This window comes from Gymnoscopelus microlampas (genome assembly GCF_963454915.1).
Source record: "Gymnoscopelus microlampas genome assembly, chromosome: 17".
Lineage (NCBI taxonomy): Eukaryota > Metazoa > Chordata > Actinopteri > Myctophiformes > Myctophidae > Gymnoscopelus > Gymnoscopelus microlampas.
The window spans coordinates 14,931,634-14,952,129 of NC_139954.1; the positions used below are offsets into that span (position 1 = coordinate 14,931,634).

The window sequence follows — 20,496 nt, forward strand, 5'->3', positions numbered from 1 at the left end:
AAAGCTTTAACATTCATTCATGCTTAATTATTAATGCTTAATGTTGCACAGTGTAAGGCCTTTGAAGAATCACAACTTAAGATTGTACACATTGCAATGTCACAATACCTAGTATATTGTTGTGGAAATGGAAGTAGAAGGATACATTTACACCCATCGTGGTAGCAAAGAACAGTTATATTGATTCTTATATTACATTAATATTACTGTGCTATATATTATGGGTTGCATTTGTGGGCCCCCCGCCCCCATAATTCATTACAAAACAGAAGAATAAGAAAAACTAAATTTGTTCATGGTTGTTTCATGAAGTACTGTATTAGCACCGGTCCACAAAGCCCCTCCCTCTGTAAGGTCACACAATGTAAATGTTCCAAATAGCAAACACAGTGAGAGATATGCTGATAACATGAAAGTAAGTCTTCTTAAATGTAGTTTAATAATTGGCTTTGGCTTTATTTTAATCCTCTCAGTTCCAACAGTGATGGATTAAATAGGGATCCAAATGTGAAAAAGCACAGGCGCTTTATGGATTCAGGGTTTGTTTTTGTTCCCACCGCTAGGCTGGAGGAGTTAGGGTTAAACTTTCCTACAGACAAGGCCCCTCCCCGCCAAGCATAGCTCTGGGAGTCCAGCGCTGTTGTGTTTGCCATTCCTCCTGCTGCCTCCGTCATGGCTGCACAGATGGCCCAGCGCGCAGCGCACAGGAGTAGTCACTGGTTACTGCCCGTATGCCCTGCTGCTGCCTCGGCTTTGGTCTGCTCCAGGGGGGCTGGAGGCACCACCACCACCAGCACCACTTCCTCTTCAGTGGCGGCACTCTCTGGCTCCCAGGGCAAACTTCGGACACTGGAGGACCTTCCACGCGTAACCCCCTGGAAGATGTTGTATAACTTGGTGTTTCAGGGGTACCTCAACCGAATGCATGAGCTACAGGTACCGTTATGTTGGGTTGTACATGGGGTTATTTTTGTACCTCAAATAAATTATTATTATTGTTACTTTATTATTATTAATAGAGAAGAATTATACAGAAGACAAGATGTGACAAACACCAAAAGGCAACTAAGACATTGAAAAGAATAAGATAATAGATAATGGGTGCCTGGTGGCTCAGCCAGTGCACGGACTACTGTACATGGTCCTTCTGAGTGGCAAGGACCCAAGTTTGAACCCGACTCCGGTCATGTCTTGCATGTCTTCCATATCTCTGACCTGTCTCTCTTCTACACTCTACTAAAAAGCACTACATGGCTGTTTCTGCAATATAGACAGGTTACAAGTATGTGTCTGTAAGAGGTTTATGTGTAACGTGTAATACTGTGTTCATGTAATTCAATCTGTGTGCTTTGTATGAGTCCTGAGTGCAGATGGATTGTGTATTGCATAATGTAAAAGGGAAGGAATTTAGGCAGTGGGAGGTGCTGGGGCCCCAAGAGTAGCAAAGGCCAGATTATGTAGCTGCATCCTGCAGGCATCCTGCAGGCAGCCCAACACAGAAGGAAGTTTTTTTTTCTGAGTGGATGATAAATTGCACCCATTAAAGACAGCTCACCTGCCTAATCTCATGTCTTGAAATTGAAATTAAGTCATAACCTTTTTAAAAAATATATATAATTAATGTAATGGCCACAGTGTGCTGTATGATCCTTGGATGATATTGGAGTCCACACTAAACATTTCTGCTCTAAAATAAAGTTTTACTCTTGTTTTATTCCAAATCTAGTATACTATGTTTTTGTACTGTGCTTTGGAAATCCCTGGTTTTACCTGTTTAATCAAAAGAGATATTCAATATTTCATTGCTGTGCTATTGTAAGATAAAGGGTCAAGGGTGTCCCTTTTAGAGGAACGGCAACCATGAATAAATGGGAAGGACCGGTTTGGCCGGGCTTAGATTACCTTTTGTTGCTACAGCAACACTCCTGATAACAACCAGTCCCAGCTGACCCACAGGAAAGGAGTGTTGTTGTTGATCCAATATAAACGGCTCTGGTGCAGGAAATACTTACAGGCATTAGCATTCACAATTACACATTGTTAATAATTGTATCAAGACAAGCACTTTATCCGTATTAGTGTGTGTCTCAAGGTTTCAGACAGTCAGTGCAAATGTTGGGAATGTAACGCTTGATTTATCCTTAGTTGCACGCCAGTGTCGCGTGTCACAAATAGCAGATCTACAAGCTCACATCACATTGCTATGTGAGCTTGTAGATCTGCTAAACCAGACAGAGTAAAATTCAGGCTTTTAGGCCACTGGTTGGCTGCCAATATTATCCGTTGCCAGGTTTCTGTCAGTTCATCTATCTCACACTTTCCTCAACATCCACAGATACATGAGAAGCAGATCTATGGGCCTATATACAGAGGTGGACTTAAATCAATTCAACTGTGCAGCGCAGAGCTCGTGGAGGAAGTCCTGAGGAGAGAGGGCAAGTTCCCCAGCCGAGGAGACATGACTCTATGGACGGAGTACCGTGATATGAATGGACTCGGCTATGGACCCTTCACAGAGTAAGAGATAAGTTCACACATCTACGAAAAACGTGGGCTCCAGTATTAGCTGTTGAGGATGACTGCGATTGGCTCCAAGGTCTTGCTACATTTCCAAAACATAATGCAGGGCTGTCACTATTGATTATTTTCCTAGCGACTATTTAATCGATTACTTTTACGATTAATCAAGAAGCGGGATTTCTTTGATAATTTGTTTTATTTTTTATGTCTCAAAGAATCGAAAACATTTTAATAGATTTTTTTATAATCAACTAAAACCACTAGAGCCCTATTCTATACTATGTCATGTTTTTTTGCAACAGTATTTGAAAGGGAAAAAAGCTAAATTAACTTTTACCCCCAAAATCGATTATGTAAAAAAAATAATTACAATTTAATTGTAAATAATCGATTAGTTAGATAAACTGTTGCACCCCAAATTTTGTGCTACTGTAACTATACACATTGGCTCATAAAGCTGGTCATCCTCAGTAGCTTTCGAGGGCAAAGTCCAATCATGTGAGTGATGTGAATGGTTAAAGTGTGTTTAAAGGTGTTTGCTGGGAACTTAGTGAGACTGGACAGGTGCCGTGTCAGTGTGACAGCAGTAAGTGTCTTTTACGAGTACACTGACCTCGTATAAAGGCAACTGAACTTCACTTTATTGTCATCGCAAGTGGCTAATGTTGCCCGGGAAAGGGAAGTCTGGAGCTCTCTGCTTGTATCCAATAGCAGCAGATATCAAATATGCATAACAAGATAGGAATAATGTAATAATGTAAGTAATAATGACACACTTTATATTTGACACAAATCTCAAAGTGCTACATTGCAAGAAAAAAATATTTTAAAAGATTTAAAAATAATAATAATAAAAACACTGATATGAAAAAAATCTGATCAATGGTCAGAGACCTCCCTCCCCAACTGTACACAACTAAGAAAAAGTGATCGTGACACTGTTGGGAGCATGTAAGACGATGGCCGCCTGACTGTGGAAACTGTTCCTTAGACTGTTTGTTTGGCATTTGATACTGAGGTGTCACCTGCCTACCTGATAGCAGCGTGAACACGTTGTGCCTGGCGTGGTGAGTGTCTTTGATGTTCCACTTAGACATGGCTATGTAATTCTGTGTTCTGAGCCAATTCCCTCCCCACTCTGTCTGAGAATCCCAGCGGGACTATACAATTTTGTTCACCTTGGGAGTTACCTGACAGTAATATTAATCTATAGCAGAGGTTCCAAACCCCGGGGACTGGGGCACACTCCTGGGCCATGAGCATATTGCAAGTGGGCCCCCAAATAATTGTCAAAATCCCAAGATTTTAATCATAATATAACATTAATATTGTACAAAAGAAGTGCTGTTTACATGTCCGACTAATAAAGTACTCAATCAATCAATTATCACCCGAATTATCACCTCAGACGTCAGATCATATCTGATGAGCTGTCAGGCATCAGGGTGTCATCATAATAAGTTGTTGTTCATCTTATAGTGTCCTTGTGTACAACTTTTGGTTCCATAAACAAGTTATTCCTTCGATATCATAGGACATGTGGCAGGTTTATCTGTGACAGGGTGACAGTTGACAGAGTAAATTAGTGACAATATCCCGGTCATACAGGTCATCTTACATTTAATCACAAAGCGTTGACCAAGACATGTTTTTACTGATTGGAAACATATGGAGCCGGCACCAGATAGCAAACATGGAGCCAGCTACATGGCCTTGGTAGAGAAAGTATAGTAGAGTTACAAAAAGCATGTTTAAAAGACTGAAGGACAGGCCCGAAGCCTGCATCAGATAAGCAGAAGCACATAAACAGAATAATAATACAGTATGAAATGAATAGTTTGAGGCATAAATATTTTATACACACAGTATAGCCTACATTACAAGAATTACAATACAATAATTACAATCATTTTTAAAGTTTGTAATTGTGATTTCTTACAAAACCTTTCTGTATGTGGCAGGGAGGGGGAGAAGTGGTACAACCTGAGAACGATGCTCAACAAGCGCATGCTGCATCCCAAAGACTCGCTCCAGTATGGAGACGTGATCAATGAGGTGGTCACCGATCTGATCAAGAGGATCTGCTACCTGCGCCAGAGCAGCCCCACCGGAGACCTGGTGACCAACCTGTCCAATGAGTTCTACCGATTCTCCCTGGAGGGTAGGTGGGAAAGATACAACTTAGCCGATCCCAACCTGTGGGCCGTGATGGAAATACAGTGGTGGAAAAAGTACTCAAGTAAAAGTATCAATACTACAGTGCAGAAGTACTCTGTTACGAGTAAAAGTCCGGAATTAAAAATGTACTTGAGTAAAAGTACAAAAGCATTGGTATCAAAATGTACTTAAAGTACCAAAAGTAAAAGTACTAAAATGTTTGAAAATAGCAGATCTACAAGCTCACAACGCGTCGCATCGCGACAAGTTGTGAGCTTGTAGATCGGCCATTTTCAAATAGCCTATGTATAAAATAGGACTAAAGTGGTTAATGTATGTTTTATAATATAATAATTTATATCTGCAAAGTAACTAGTAACTAAAGTTTTCAAATAATTGTAGTGGAGTAAAAGTACAATATTTGCCTCTGAGATGTAGTGGAGTAGAAGTAAAAGTATTGGAAATTGGAAATACTCAAGTAAAATACAAATAAATCAAAATTTTACGTAAAGTAACATTTTTTTTAAAGTAAATGTACTTAGTTACTTTCCACCACTGGATATTGCAAATGTGCCACCAAGTAATTGACAAATCACTAAGATTTGAATGATAATATAACAATAATATTAAAACAACCAAAATGTTATGAAATTTACTCAAAGCCTTGATAAATGTGTTACTGTTTTTATTGTAATACCGATAAATAGGAACTTAAATTATACTAAGTTAGTTCCATTGATCCAAGGTGGAACACAATCAATTGATCATTAAAATGAACGTGCTCTGAAAATGCATGCGGCCCCATACGGCTGCAGTGTTGCTGTAAGCTCAAACTAAATGTTAGTAGCTGTTTTTTCGTTTTTTTTAATAGTCCCTAATAGAGTTGATAAAGGGTCGTAAATCCTACTCTATGTTAATTAAAACTGAAAAACCCAGTGTAAAAAGGATGAGACGAAATCAAAGACAGACACAGGCCGGTTCTCAAATTAAAAGGTTGACATTGTATTAAGAGAAAGAATCAATCCACGAGGCACCGTACAGCAAACATATCTCTCTGATATTACAAATACAGGCAATAGTCTTTATACACAAGTTGGAGTCCGGACATCAGATATAAGGTGGATCCTAACGATTGGTTTAGACCCTCAGACGTCAGATCATATCTGATAAGCTGCCAGGCATCAGGGTGTCATCATAATAAGTTGTTGTTCATCTTATAGTGTCCTTGTGTACAACTTTTGGTTCCATAAACAAGTTATTCCTTCGATATCATAGGACATGTGGCAGGTTTATCTGTGACAGGGTGACAGTTGACAGAGTAAATTAGTGACAATATCACGGTCATACAGGTCATCTTACACAGATACAGGTCATTTCACATTTAATCACAAACGACATGTTTTTACTGATTGGAAACATATGGAGCCGGCACCAGATAGCAAATATGGAGCCAGCTACATGGCCTTGGTAGAGAAAGTATAGTAGAGTTACAAAAAGCATGTTCAAAAGACTGAAGGACAGGCCCAAAAAGACATCACTATATTAATTTGACTGGTTAGATCGATATTTCTAGATCATATCAATCTGGTCCACAAAACATATAGTTTTAACTCCATCAGTCCCTGTCACTGCCATCACCTACTTGTTGGTCTTGGGGAGGATGTAGACAACCACAATCCACAAATCCCTTAGGAGTTTAAGTTTTCTATCTTATCTCCTGTCTTATCTGCTCATCTGCTATTTTGGCTGTTTTTGTTTGACACTTGTACGATGAAGTATTAAACGGGGCTGAAGTGGTTAATCAGACTAAGCGATTTAGTCGATAAAAAAAAAACGATTAGATTTTTTCACAGCGATTCACTAACATATAAAAGATAAAACTTTATTTTTTAAAAAGTGCATCTCGATTTTTCAATCAATCGAAAAAGTAATCGATGAAATAAATGCCATGAAAATAACTGACTGTTGCAGCCCTACAGTATGTAAAGAGGTCCCCCTCTTTCCCTCAGGCATCTCCTCCATCCTGTTTGAGTCACGGCTGGGCTGTCTGGAGCAGGAGATCCCTGCAGATACACAGGACTTCATTGACTCCATAGCTCAGATGTTCATCAACTCCACGGCCGTCATGGTGTTACCCAAGTGGACGCGCAGCCTCCTTCCCTACTGGGGGCGCTATATCGCTGCTTGGGAGGGCATCTTCAAATTTGGTAAGATTTCACAGACACTTGTGACCAGGTAGACTAAAATCCAGCTACACAAATCAGTGTTAATTTATCTCTGGGAATGTGTGACAAATGGCTAAATTAAAGACCAGCTGACATGCAAAATATGTTTCTCACTGGATTTGCACCAATTACTGTATGTAGCACCTCTCAAAACAAGTTACACTGTGCTGTGCTTTACAGTAACAGACTGTGGCTAGATGAAAGAACAAATACACAACAGATAACACAATACACAATTCTTCCCTTTCTGGACTTCTTGTAGCGGGCCATTTGGTTGATAAGAAGATAGAGGTCATTGAGCAGCGCATGATGAAGAACCATGAAGTGGAGGGTGAATACCTCACATACCTGCTGTCAAACACACAGATGAGCCATAAAGAGGTGCACAGCAGTGTCGCTGAGCTGCTGTTAGCTGGTGTGGACACGGTCAGTGACTTTTTCTTCATTTTGTAAACATTTTACCATTGTAAATGCTGATGAAATTCCTATTTATCTGTTTATTCCATGACCTTGCTTTTATTGTCATTTGCTGCAGACATCCAACACCATGATGTGGACACTGTACCTGCTGTCCACATACCCTGAAGTACAGGACACCCTTTATGAGGAAGTGTCCAAATGTGTCCCCGACGACCAGATCCCCTCTGCTCAGGACGTTACTCAAATGCCCTATCTAAAGGCTGTTATCAAGGAAGTACTGAGGTGAGAGTCACTCATGGCATGGTATGCACTTATTGTCTTTCCAAGGGGGTCTTTCAATAAGTTCTTCACAGTTCATTAACTCATCTGGGCATTTTCTGTCAAATCTAAGCTTTGTCTCATTATAATCTGTATATATACTGTATGTGCTGATAAACTTTAGCCAATTTAAGTTTATCTAAGGTAAATTAAGCTATACTAAAGTAACTCGGCTATCCATAAGCTAAACTGAACTGAACTCAAACTTTATTCATAAAGCATATCATAAATGTCGACCAAAGTGCTGTGCAAGGTAAATTACAAATAAACAAGAAAGAGAGAATAGATTACATTACATTACATTACAGTCATTTAGCAGACGCTTTTATCCAAAGCGACTTACAATAAGTGCATTCAACATAGGTAGGGAACGAAACTACTAATCACCAGAGGTCTTAAGAGCATTTCCTGTAAAAGCAAGCAACCAAGAGTATACCTAGCGCTAAGGTAAAAGTGCAATATATCAGCTATCTACTTTCATAAACACATGAGATAAAATAGCCAAATCAAATGAGCACGAGCTAATAGATCCAATACAACAATACAACAATAGTTCCTACAACTAGTTAACAACAAGTAGGCCAGGCAAAATAAAAGATTAAAACAAGAGGAGTCAGAAAGAGTGACCAAAACTGTATTTCAGCAATAAACTGTGAAGGCCAGTGTTTACACATTCAAATTGAGTTGAATGCCAGGTAGAAACAATAAACTAAACTGAATTAAATTAAACCAAACCAAACCATACCATAATATACCACAATTTTCTTGCATTGCAGGATGTACCCTGTGGTTCCTATGAATGGAAGAGTCATTACAGAAAAAGATGTTGTTGTTGGTGGATATTATTTTCCAAAGAAGGTGGGTGTGATATGTGTGTATAAAATGTAGCCACCAATACTGTAATGCTGCGCTCACATGGGCAGATAGAAAGATACAAACATACAAAGATACACAGCATATTTGTCGCTCTGTATCTGTGATGCTCCACACAGTCGTTGACGTCATCAAGCGTGCGTCATCAGAGCTACAGTTGTAGTTTTGTATCTTTGTATCTGGAAGTTGAACCCAGCTCAACTTCAATTTGTAGCTTTGTATCTTTGCATATTTTGTAGCAGCTACAAGTATAGGATGTTTCCTTGTATCGTCATGTCACTGGCTTCCATTGAAAATGAATGGTAGCATGTGTCTTTGTCTCTGCCCGTGTGAACGCAGCATAAACCTTTTTTTATCTAAAAAACAAACAAAGGAGAAACTGAGTACTACCGCTAACACTAGTTGCTAATGATAATAGGCCATAATTATAGTAAGAATAATAACTGCATTGCAATGGTCCTGGCAAAATGATTAAACTGTTCTAAAATGGAAAGATGAAAACAAATATCAGATCATCATATTGACTTATTCTGTCTTCTCCAGACTACCTTCACACTGGCTCACTATGCCATCAGCCACGATGAAAAGATATTCCCAGAGCCGGGGAGGTTCAAGCCTGAGAGATGGCTGAGAGACGGCCGTCCCAGGCCAAACGGTTTCGCTTCAATCCCGTTCGGCTTCGGGGTCAGGGGTTGTGTTGGTCGACGGATCGCAGAGCTGGAGCTGTATCTGGCCCTGTCTCGAGTGAGTGGCGACTGGTGAAGTCAATTTGACACATTCACCAATACACACTATGTCAGTGGTTCTCAAACGTTTTAATTTCAAGGACCCCTACAACTCTATAACTCTGAGAGTGTACAAATGGAACCAAATGGACCCTTAAGGGTCCATTTGGTTCCATTTGTACACTCTCAGAGTTACATCTGTAAAGGTCCATTTAGAATCCCCTTCAAGGAACCATGATGGTCCCTAGTCTAGACCTCACTTTGTAAAACCACTGCACGACATATGTAATCACACCTTGCAAGAAGCATGATTAAAGGTAGGGTAAGTGATATTTTTTGGGTGAAAACTGAAAGTTTTTTGTTAAATGGATAAAGCACTATATTCTGATAGTAATCATTGCTATTGAGTGTTTGTTCAGTAACAGGAGTCTCCCTGTCACGGTACAGGAGCTGATACAGTAGTAACGGTTTACTAGAAAAGCTTTATTGATCTGTTATTACAGTGCAATGCTGCCACCATCTGGTGGCCAAGTATACTGTTTTGATCATGGTTTTGATGTGTGCTGGCCTCAAAGTTGTAACAAAAAAAAAGCCATGGGTTTCCGAGGCTAGCCTCAAAGTGGCCCTACCGCGGGATGCTGCCTCCTGTTGACTGGACATTGATACTACAGGGTCTTTGCGTTGGGAAAACCTGATGCGATTCTATTGGCTGTCAGTGAGTGACGACTATACACGTCTCGCCGCAGTGGATGGGTTGCAAATTGTCAGACAATCAGGAGACGGTACCCATTTATCAGCTAAACTTTTATAGTGGTACAGTTCCTATTTTGTCTGCTCATTTCTTTGTGTCATCACTTGTTTATCCTGTATCCTGTGTGAGTTCTCTCTCCTGATTGGATAAAATTGGTATCCCGACCTGAAAATGTGTTCTATGTTTACCAAAGAGCTGTAGAGACAAGGACACTCCTGTTACTGAACAAACGCTCTATAGCAATGAGTACTATCAGAATAATAACACTTATTTTAACCAAAAAATATCACTTGCACTACCTTTTTAAAGGGATATTTAACTTCCAAACATATTTGGGGTCATTTTAACGTCTACTCAGGCTTTTGTGAGCACTCCAGACAGTTTTAAGTTGCTTGATTCAGTATTTAGATGTTTTACACACCCCCTTCCTATACAAACCCATAAAAGTCAAGATACTTCTTTTGTGTAAAATAGTGTCTGCTCTGTTTGGGTGACTGTGTACTTTGGAGCTAGATAGAAGCATCTATCTCAAGGTCTTATAGTTATATCCCAATATAAATTATTTGTACGATAATATCTGTAACTTAACCTCTGTTTCTTTCCTTACAGATAATCAAGCTATTTGAAATCAAGCCAGACCTCACAATGGGAGAGGTGAAATGCCACAACCGCATTGTATTAGTAGCAGACAGACAAGTGAACTTTCACTTTCTGGACAGAAGAGTGAAAACTTCCATATGATTTTTTATCTCTGCCAGGCCGAAAGCGTGGCCGAGACTATGTTTTGGCCTCCGTCCGTCCGTCCGTCCGTCTGTCTGTCCGTCTGTCTTTTTCTTCTGGTGGTTGATTTGATTGAGCATATTTTGTATGAACGAATAAGCTCCTTTACGTTTATATGCTAAAAATGCAAAACAAATGCTATTTATCTATTTTTATACTTAGAAAAAAAAATCAATTGCTGAAATTCCAATATTTTTGGCTGGACCAGAACATGAATGTCACTGACTCTGTCACTGAGTTGCTGACTAATGGAAGTTACATTGGTCAACTGGTTGGCCTAAGAACAAACTAGCCTATTTGCACAGCATTCATCCCTCCAGGCTATGGGATGTAGTTTAACCGACTGATAATGTGCAAGACTCTACAGTGCGATTAGATCACTCACATAATGGAAAAATAAGAGCACAATGTGCATGTAAAGAATACACAAATTAAAATAAGATCTGAATAACCTATTTAACCACCATTTGTAGGTAAATCACAAACGCACTTATTTTTTAGTCAATAGAACACACTAATTGTTAGAAAAGAACCTCATGGTTGATAAGATGACAGATATCCTTTATTTGCAATGGTGGATATAGCTCCTGTAGCTATGTTTTTGCCCACACTGTACACCAAGTTACACCATTGAAGTTAAGACGAGTAAAATTAGATTTTATCATTCAAAACTTACATTAAGTTACCGACTATGCTTTAAAAAGTACCATTCTTTTCAGTCGTTTTGCAAGCATGTATGTTGGTGTCAGGACTGCATGGGCAGTTCATCTTCAGACAAATGTAGACTTTAAATGGCATTTCACAATAATGTGGTTTAACTTTGTAAAAGGACCTTTTAAAGGTCAAATATGTACAGGTTTTTGAATTTTATATACAGTATATTATATTCTATATAAGAATGTCCTCAGTTGATCTTCATTGAAAGCAAAGTGACAGCCCTGCTATTTGTGCCCAAACATATCATTGTGCTTTACAATGTTATTCTCTACAATTATATTCCACTGTAGCATTTTCATGTTTTCATTTAATTATCTCTTTGCTGGAAACTCATGTAGCACTAATAAAATCAGTAATGTGGTGCATTTGAAGACAACCAGTGGTTCATTATTGCATTGATTGATTGTTGGGCACAACACTGATGAGGTGAAATACAGAATAATCAAACTTCTCAAATGATAATGAAAGGGACCCTGAACTGAGTGGATACATACAGTACAAGTAAGGTTTGTCTGAATGTTTTCTTCATGTGAACCTTATGTCATGATCATCCTTGTCCCACAACATGTAACATGTTCCATGCATAGAGTAACATCCTGGGTTGTGTATTTTTATTTTGTTGATTATTTTAATGTAATTGCTGCTTAAATAACCAGTCCAGTCAAGAGAGTGTCGTCCTCAATCTACCCATTTTTATTTCAATCTGATTACCATATATCATCCAGAAGAGGGCAGTGTGGTTCCATTAAAGAACAAAACACTTGAGCTTCACCATTGCTGCTCAAGAGTCCCCTTGAACTACAGCAACTGACCTCTGTTATATCGTTGCTGTTGCCAGAAATTTCTTATCTCCATATTTTAACTTTTTGTGTTTTGGACATATGAGGTCCCTGCCCGGCAGAGACGATATTCAAAAGCAGTTGTGGGAAAAGTAGCAAGTAATAGTAGCAATACCACATATAGGAAATACTCTGTTACAAGTAAAAATGTTACTTCAGTACAAGTACAGAAGTATTGGCATCAATTAAACTGTACCAGAGGTAAAAGTATGCATTATGATTTCATCCATTTCCTATCGCAAAATGGAAATGTTTAAGTGAAGTAGACTACAAATAGCCTACTCTCAAAACTGTACTTAAGTAGATTACTTAGTAAATGCACTAAGTTAATTTCCACCAATGTTCAAAAGATCCATAGGCCTAGCCTATATACAGTAGCCTACAGTACATGGATAGGCCTATACACGACTCACTGTGAGTAACTGTAATGGTTGGTTCTGCCAGAATAAACACGTTGTATGAAGCTCATATCAGGCTCAAGTGTTTCTGAGTTGTAAAACACACTACAGACCCACAACGGATGAAATATACAGACAGCATAAGACACTGAAGACACTAAATAAATGCAGTGCATAGTGCCTAAAATAAACAATAGGATTGCAAAGTCTGGAGGAAGGCAATTGTTTATTTTACGCAGACACATGAAATACGTTTCACTACTGTTGAGGTGAATGAGAACTTTGTTCTTTAGGCCTATACCAATGTACTGTACTTGTGCCAATGATTAAAACTGAGATTAGATACTGTAACACAAGATGAGATTAAACAAGATAAGACTAGTAGACAGATAAGTTAAGGATAAGATCAGATAACGATTAATCCAAGGTCATTCATATAGGCTACTACAACTGTACTAAAAACATGCTGTAACACTACACAGTAAATTTAATGTAGGCTATCCATTTAACGCTGGGAGTTTACAAATGGGACCAAATGGACGTGGTCCATTTGGTCCCATTTGTACACTCTTACATAAACACTGAGGATTTTACTGTGTGCACATGTGTGTGTGAGTGTGTGTTGGTGGGCTAGGTGGCAATAGTGTAAAGTAACTAAGTACATCTACTAAAGTTTGATGCCAATACTTTTGCCAATACTTTTGTACTTTTACTAAGTAGCCTACATTTTTAATTCCCACTTTTACATGTAACAGAGTATTTCTATATTACAGTATTGCTACTGTCAAAGATGTGAGTAGGCCTACTTTTCCCACCACTGTCCATTTGGTCCCATTTGCATACTCTTACATAAACACTGAGTATTTTATTGTGTGCACATGTGTGAGTGTGTGTTCGTGGGCTAGGTGGTGTGTTTTTCTTCCTGCCTGTGTCAACAAGTGAGCTGGCTGCCCCCTCTATCCAGCAGGGACCTAAGGATGGAAGCGAGACAAACTGATCCACACACCTGACATCATTCAGTGGTTAATTTATCGACAACAAACCCCTAGACTGCTAACCTCGGTCCCAGCCTCACTCATCTGCGAAAAGAAGACTGCTAGACTGCCTTTTTAAGGCATTAGGCCTTTATTTCGCTGTGTAGCCACTAGCTAGTGTGTAGCCTAGAGTTAGTTGAAGGCAAAAAGTTGTATCCCGGGCCGAACACTGAGCCACTGTGGTGTAGGCCAATGGTTCCCAAACGTTTTAAGAGATATCTCCCCAGGACCCAAGCTAGTGAAAATAGCAGATAGTAGATCGGCTATTTTCAGTACTTCTTAAACATTTGTTTTCTTTAAGGAATATCTTTGATTTATTCATGAAATTCTTTAGAAAAAAAATCATTGAATTTCTTCCTAATTCATGAAATTTCTTCCTAAAACATTTTCACGTAATTTGGATTATTTTTGGAAAATGTTTTGAAATAATAATAATCAAAAACAAAAATGTAGGAAACAAAAAAAAACAAAGGGACATTTACGCGTAACCCATAAAAATGTGTCCGCGACCCACAAATGGGTCCCGACCCAGTGTTTGGGAAACAGTGGTGTAGCCTAGACGGATTTAAAGCTCCGGTCTACCTGTTTATTTATCCTCCAGAACCCCTCCTCACTCACTCAGTCAGTCAGTCACCCACCCTGCTGCCTGCGGGACACCACGAGCATTGAGGGCAGAGAGTCGGGACCACCACGCGCACGCATGGTGGCCGAACAAGTGTCAGTAGATTTAATCGCCAAATCTCGGAATTAGTTATTAATACATTCTTTTTTTTCTTCTTATTTTTTTTTACAATGGCTTAAACGCAACAGTTTGGCAATAGGTAAACTTTACGAGGATATTATTACCTGGGTGATCATCTGGCTGGACCTACAGAGTGGAACAGGAGTCAACTTAAGTTTTGTATGATTTAGATAGCAGTCTGGGTTTAGATTTGTGCCCCATGCAGTCTGATCGAGTTCGTTTTGGATGGGTTTAGATCTACCTACTGAGTTTTTAGGCTATTACGCTTTGGATGGGGTTTAGATCTGTGCTGTGTGTGAAGTTCAGTTTTGGATGGGATCTATAGATCTGTGCAGTGTGAGTCTGCTCGGATGGGATGCACAGTGAGCTTCATCTGTTGCGAGGAGGATTTTCTGCAAATGCCTGCTGTTTACCAACATGAGGAGAAGAAGGAAGACGCGCCGAGCAAGGTAAGCAATATGGGGATGAATGCTGAATGCTGAACATTATGCACACGCGTGTTTGAACCTGACCGCCCCGGGTGCGACTGTTTCAAGTTCAACTAGAAAAAGTGCTCCTCGGAGCACAGGTCTCCGCCAGGTCAGGTAGGTTATTGTGGCCTCCTGGTGGCAATATAATCAGTGTTGCAATGCTGAATTGGAACGTGGTTGCACTCTATTTTAATGACGTGACGCGCACGTCGCTTAACACCTACACTACAGGTCACACAATGGACAATTGATATGCATCTATAGGCTCATTCCTGTGTTAATCCACCTGGTGTGAGTTGGGAGCCTTTGTAAACTTTGTTGAGGTGTGAATTTAAACTAAGTCGTTTTAAATGTAAACCTGTGCCTGCGTGCTCCTAGTCAAATAGGTTCCTGCATGGCGTGCAAGACTGTCCCATGAGCAATGCAACCCTGACTATAATAGGCCACTTCTTCCTAGGCCTTTCATTGAGGTATTTTGATCCAAAAATGTGTTTTGCAAAAAATGACCTGCTGGTGGCGCTATAACAGGCCAATGTGAAAATGGTGGCATTTCTTCCTCGGCCTAATGGGAGTGACTGTCCAAAATTCCACGGTAATCGCACACTGCGTTCATGATTTGGGGCATTTTGTTCAAAACGTACCAATCCTGCACATTTTGGAAGCCAATGTTAGCCAATCAGGATGGAATATGAAAAATCGGACAGATCTGTCTCAATCACATGACCTAAGAGATACTGTGTACCGGTTTGCGTGATTTTCAGACAAAATCTGAAGGAGTAATAGCAAAAAAAATGTTTTATAAAAGTCGGCCTCCTGGTGGCGCTATAAAAGGCAGATGTGAAAAATGCAGGGCAAAGGTTTTTTCCTTGGCCTCAAGGGAGTGTGTGTGCAAAGATTCTCGCAGATCGGTGCCGGTATAGGTAAAAATACGAATCGGCCTGTTATAGCGCCACCATGAGGCTGATTTTAAAAATCGCTGACGCGTTCATGATTTGAGGTATTTTGTTCCAAACGGACCAATCCTGCAAACTTTGGAAGCCAATCTTAGCCAATCGGGATGGAATATGAAACATCGGACATATCTATCTTGATCACATAACTATAGAGATACTGTGTACCGATTTGCGTGATGTTTGGACGAAATTTGTAGGAGTAATATCAAAAGATGTGTTTTGCAAAAATTGGCCTCCTGGTGGCGCTATAAGAGGCCGATCTGAAACATTTGGGGCAGAGGTTCTACACTGACACTGTGTGTGCACAGTTTAGCTTCAATCGGACCAACGGTGCCGGAGATTAGCTGTTCACAGACAGACGGACACACGGACGTACAAAACATAGTCTCTGCCACTCCTTCGTTGAAAAACGTGCTCATGCAATGTTTAATAAATCATGTTAATGAGCCCGGGTTGACAGGCGTATTTTTACACTTTCAGATAACAGCTTTTCAAAGTCTGTTGGCTCCACTTCTCCACAAAACATATATATATTTTATGATTAGTGGACAGTCACGGACAACTTCTCTGCAAGACGTTCATTTAGTGACTCTCCACACGTGGTTGTTCCAGCTGTGGATAATAGGCAAATTATCCCCCCAACTAAACGTTATGATACAAACCCTCACATCATAGGATCAAACACTGTGTGTGTGTGTGCGCAGAGTGAATGAGTGTGGATCTACCTGCCATTATGGCAATGCATGCCAAAGCCAGCCACAGCAGTGGAAATTCCATGTTCAGTCATGCTTGCTTTCCATGAAGGAAACAACAAAACATTGATCATTATCAGTGATCACCAGTGGTGGAAAGTAACTGAGTACATTTACTCAAGTACTGTATACTTATGTACAATTTTGAGGTATTGTTTACTTTACTGGAGTGCTTCCAATTTTCAGTACTTTTACTTCTACTCCACTACATCTCAGAGGCAGTTACAAGCCGATCTACAAGCTCACATTGCGACGCATTGTGAGCTTGTAGATCTGCTATTTACAAAAGATTTGTATACATTGTATACAATTTGAATACTTGGGACATGGGACATTCTGCATAATGAGTACTTTCTACTTTTGGTACTTTAAGTACATTTTTATTCCAATACTTTAGTACTTTTACTCAAGTACATTTTGAATTAAGGACTTGTATTTGTAACAGAGTATTTCTACATTGCAATATTGATACTAAAGTAAGAAATGTGAGTACTTTTTCCACCACTGGTGATCACCCATAGTAACAGAATAGAATCGCCACCATTAATCAATTTGCATTAAACAGGCTTATGCTGTATGGGTTGATTTGTGACACTTGTGATTTCTATGATAGGACCCTGTGGAATGCAGTGAGTGACTTTAGGGGCCAGCATTTAGAAAGGGTGGGGAGCTCCTCAATTTAATGTCCCTACACCTACTATGATGTTGTGGTGAATCACCTGGTTTGGATCATTCAAAATGTGTAAATTGTTTTGGCAAACTGCCACGGACTTGTTTTTTATTTATTAGTTATTTGAATTGATTGTTGGTGACACTGTAAACTGGATATGGAACTCAAATAGGGAGTTTATGATGGCTATAAAGTGTGTCACACTATCGCCACCACTATTGATGCGATGCACACTGTAATGTGTGTGTTTCTTGTCTCGGAGAACATCAGATAAGTCATGAAATGCATGGATCATGGACTATGGTCCATTCCTCCTCTCTGAAAACACGTTTTCACGTGTTGTTGCCGTCTGAGTCCTGTTGTTGGTGGGGGCACAGCTGGCACCAAGGCATGTTTTATAGGTCTGTGGGCACAGGGATAGTCATCAGAGACCATGTCTGCCAGCAGAGCTGTGGTTAAAGTAATGAACTGGCACTAAAGTGTTGAAAATAGTGATTTAAGTGAAGTAGCCATGTGTGACTTGCAAGTATAAACAATGAGATTATACATACTTACTTTACTTGTGGCTTCTTTTTTTTTTCAAGGAGAGTGTGGAATCCACTCCCCATGGGTCTTTGTTGCCCTTTACGGAGATAGTCAATAGGGTGATGATATTGTGGGGATGGCTATTGGTACTTTCACAAAATACACAATGATGTTTTTGATAAATAATCATCAGTAGACCTAATGCCTATAATAACTACTGTAGGTGTAAAAAGGCAAATAATAGAACAGCTACAACAAGTTCAGAAAATCACATCACTTTACTGTAAAGCAGCCTTTTAAACCAGGAAAAGACAACACTTATCCCAGCTCGCACTATTACGATATCCAAAATCCTTCATGATATATGTCCTCATATCACAATATCAATGTAATATATACATTATAGCACAGCCCTACCAGTGTAGTTGAAGCTGTGATGAAGACAGAGGCTCTGGCAGCATTTGAAGCTGTACGCTATCAAGGGTAGTCTGTCTGTGTGGTTGTAGGGTCAAGTGTCTTGAGTCGTTATGCCACTGGTGGGCACACTGTGGTCTTAACCACTTTAACCCTTTACTTAGTTGAGTCCCCCAGGGTTATTGTGTATTTTCAGACATTTAACCACCTAAACCCTTTGGCTCTGTACTTGGTCTTCTCTTTTTTCCTTCTACACCAAATCTCTTTGCCGAAAATAGCCGATCTACAAGCTCAAAACGCATCGCAGTGGGACACGTTGTGAGCTTGTAGATCGGCTATTTTCTGTCAATGTCTCCCCCAGAATGGGGATGCTAGGGTACAAGTGGTTAATGTAAAAATAATTAATGTTCCTATCAAACAAATATTTGGCGGCCCCCTATAGTCTGAGGACCCCTTAGAGGTCACAGACCCCAGGTTGAAGACCCATGGTTTATCTTGTCTCCATGTGATGCTGCAGCTTTGATGGCTTCATAGATCACTATCATCAGTGTAGTGTAAATTAAATATGTTTTGATGTTTGATGTTTACACATCAGCTTTACTAATAATAACATGTTGGACACTTGGGATTCATGTTCATGTGTATTTTCTGGCATTTACATTTTTTGAAAAGAATGACAATAAACGTTCCCATAGTAACTCAGAGAGGACCCCCCCCCTAGGTGTCCCCCAGACCGCCTGTTGAAGACCCATAGATTAAGGGCTTTATTGTTCACTTGAATCTTTGTTCTGGCATGTTATTCACCTTGCACAGTGTGCTCATACCTTGTGTGTGTGTGTGTGTGTGTGTGTGTGTGTGTGTGTGTGTGTGTGTGTGTGTGTGTGTGTGTGGGTGTTGGGCTTTTTTTCATGCAGATGTTTATGCCGAGGGTATGTCCAGGTGTCAGGAGATTACTTCCTGCAATAATCGCTTCTTGCATGTGTTTTTTTGCTGTGCTTGTGCTCGCTACACCGGATAAAGAAGAGAGGTTATAGCCACTCCTTCTCTTAACAGCACTCACAAGGAGGAGGCCCACAGCTTATTGCTTTGAAGAGCGATAACAATCGTCCAGAAAGTAAAAACCCCCCATGTCAAAACCTAAACACATGAGCTAGACTTTGATCCAGGTGAGGGGGTGTGTGTGTGTGTGTGTGTTTGTGTGTCTTGGATAGACTTTAGGAAGAATGCACACTATGTGGTTTGCCTTCAGAGGTTATTGTATGGTTTGCAATAGGCAGACTGATAACCTGCTGGCTTCTTGCCCTCTCTTTTATGGATATAGAATCCCATAGACGGAGATGACACACACTAAAACTATGGAGACATGACAGCCGTTGCCCCGTCTAATGCTCTGTCCTGTCTTAGCCCCTGACTTTTCCCCTGAAATGATATGTATTTGGCCTTGGACCCCCCCCCCCCCCATATGAAAATGTTTTGTGCCAGGGACCCCCAGAAGAGAAGATTTGTGTAAAAAAAATTATCACACTTTCAAGATTTCCCCCCCCCCCCCCAAATAGCAGATGTACAAGCCACGCTTTGAGCTTGTATATCTGCTAAAAAATCTAAAATGACACAGATGCTTTCCCGGTTTTAATGGGTTAAGGAAGGTGGCTATTTTATTTACCTATGGGCTGTGTTTTATTAAGCCTTCAGCATAGTGAAGAAGAAATCATATGTGCACCGTGTATTCCTATCACATGCATTTAAGAAGGTGTTGTCACTTTGTGGGGCAGAATTGTTACATCATATGACAAATAGCTAAAATAGCCAATCTACAAGCTCACAGCGCGCTGTTGTGAGCTTGTAGAGCTGCTCATTTCACTGAAAAGAAAAACATGCAAATTTGGAAATATTTTGAAAGTTTGATAAAAATAGAGACGGTGGTTAAGAAGACTTTGATAAAAAATTACAATGAAGACATATCTACCCCCTCCGCCCCCAATAATCTAAGCCTCATTTAATTTTGGAACCGCAACCTGTCGTTACCACATCTCTATCTCATATTACTGAATTCCCAGCAAAGTGTCAGAGCGGCTGGCGTGCAGGATGGGGTGGGCTGGTGCTGGTGGGGGCGAGGGTCTGTCGGTCTGGCGGGATTTGAAGATCTTCGTATATAGGTATGCGGTGAACTGCGAGTTACCTGCCTGCCGCTCCATATTGCATTCCAGTGGATG

At 40.1% G+C, this 20,496-nt stretch overlaps 2 protein-coding genes across 10 annotated transcripts in view; both read left to right on the forward strand.

Moving 5' to 3' along the window:
* The first annotated feature begins 48 nt into the window (after nucleotides 1-48).
* Nucleotides 49-11,843, forward strand: LOC311064794 (sterol 26-hydroxylase, mitochondrial-like). Its single transcript, XM_084084736.1, has 9 exons — nucleotides 49-936; nucleotides 2,336-2,517; nucleotides 4,482-4,681; nucleotides 6,687-6,884; nucleotides 7,165-7,328; nucleotides 7,438-7,604; nucleotides 8,417-8,498; nucleotides 9,057-9,257; nucleotides 10,599-11,843. The coding sequence occupies exons 1-9, from the start codon at nucleotides 673-675 to the stop codon at nucleotides 10,728-10,730; spliced, it is 1,590 nt and encodes a 529-aa protein (XP_083940862.1). The 5' UTR covers nucleotides 49-672; the 3' UTR covers nucleotides 10,731-11,843.
* A 2,605-nt stretch (nucleotides 11,844-14,448) lies between these two features.
* tns1b (tensin 1b) overlaps nucleotides 14,449-20,496 on the forward strand; it is a 303,232-nt gene continuing 297,184 nt past the window's right edge. For all 9 annotated transcript variants that reach the window (XM_084085475.1, XM_084085482.1, XM_084085474.1 and 6 more), the window contains exon 1: nucleotides 14,449-14,948. In XM_084085475.1, coding sequence (XP_083941601.1) covers nucleotides 14,850-14,948 — 99 coding nt within the window. In that variant the 5' untranslated portion in view covers nucleotides 14,449-14,849. The remainder of the gene's footprint in view (nucleotides 14,949-20,496) is intronic.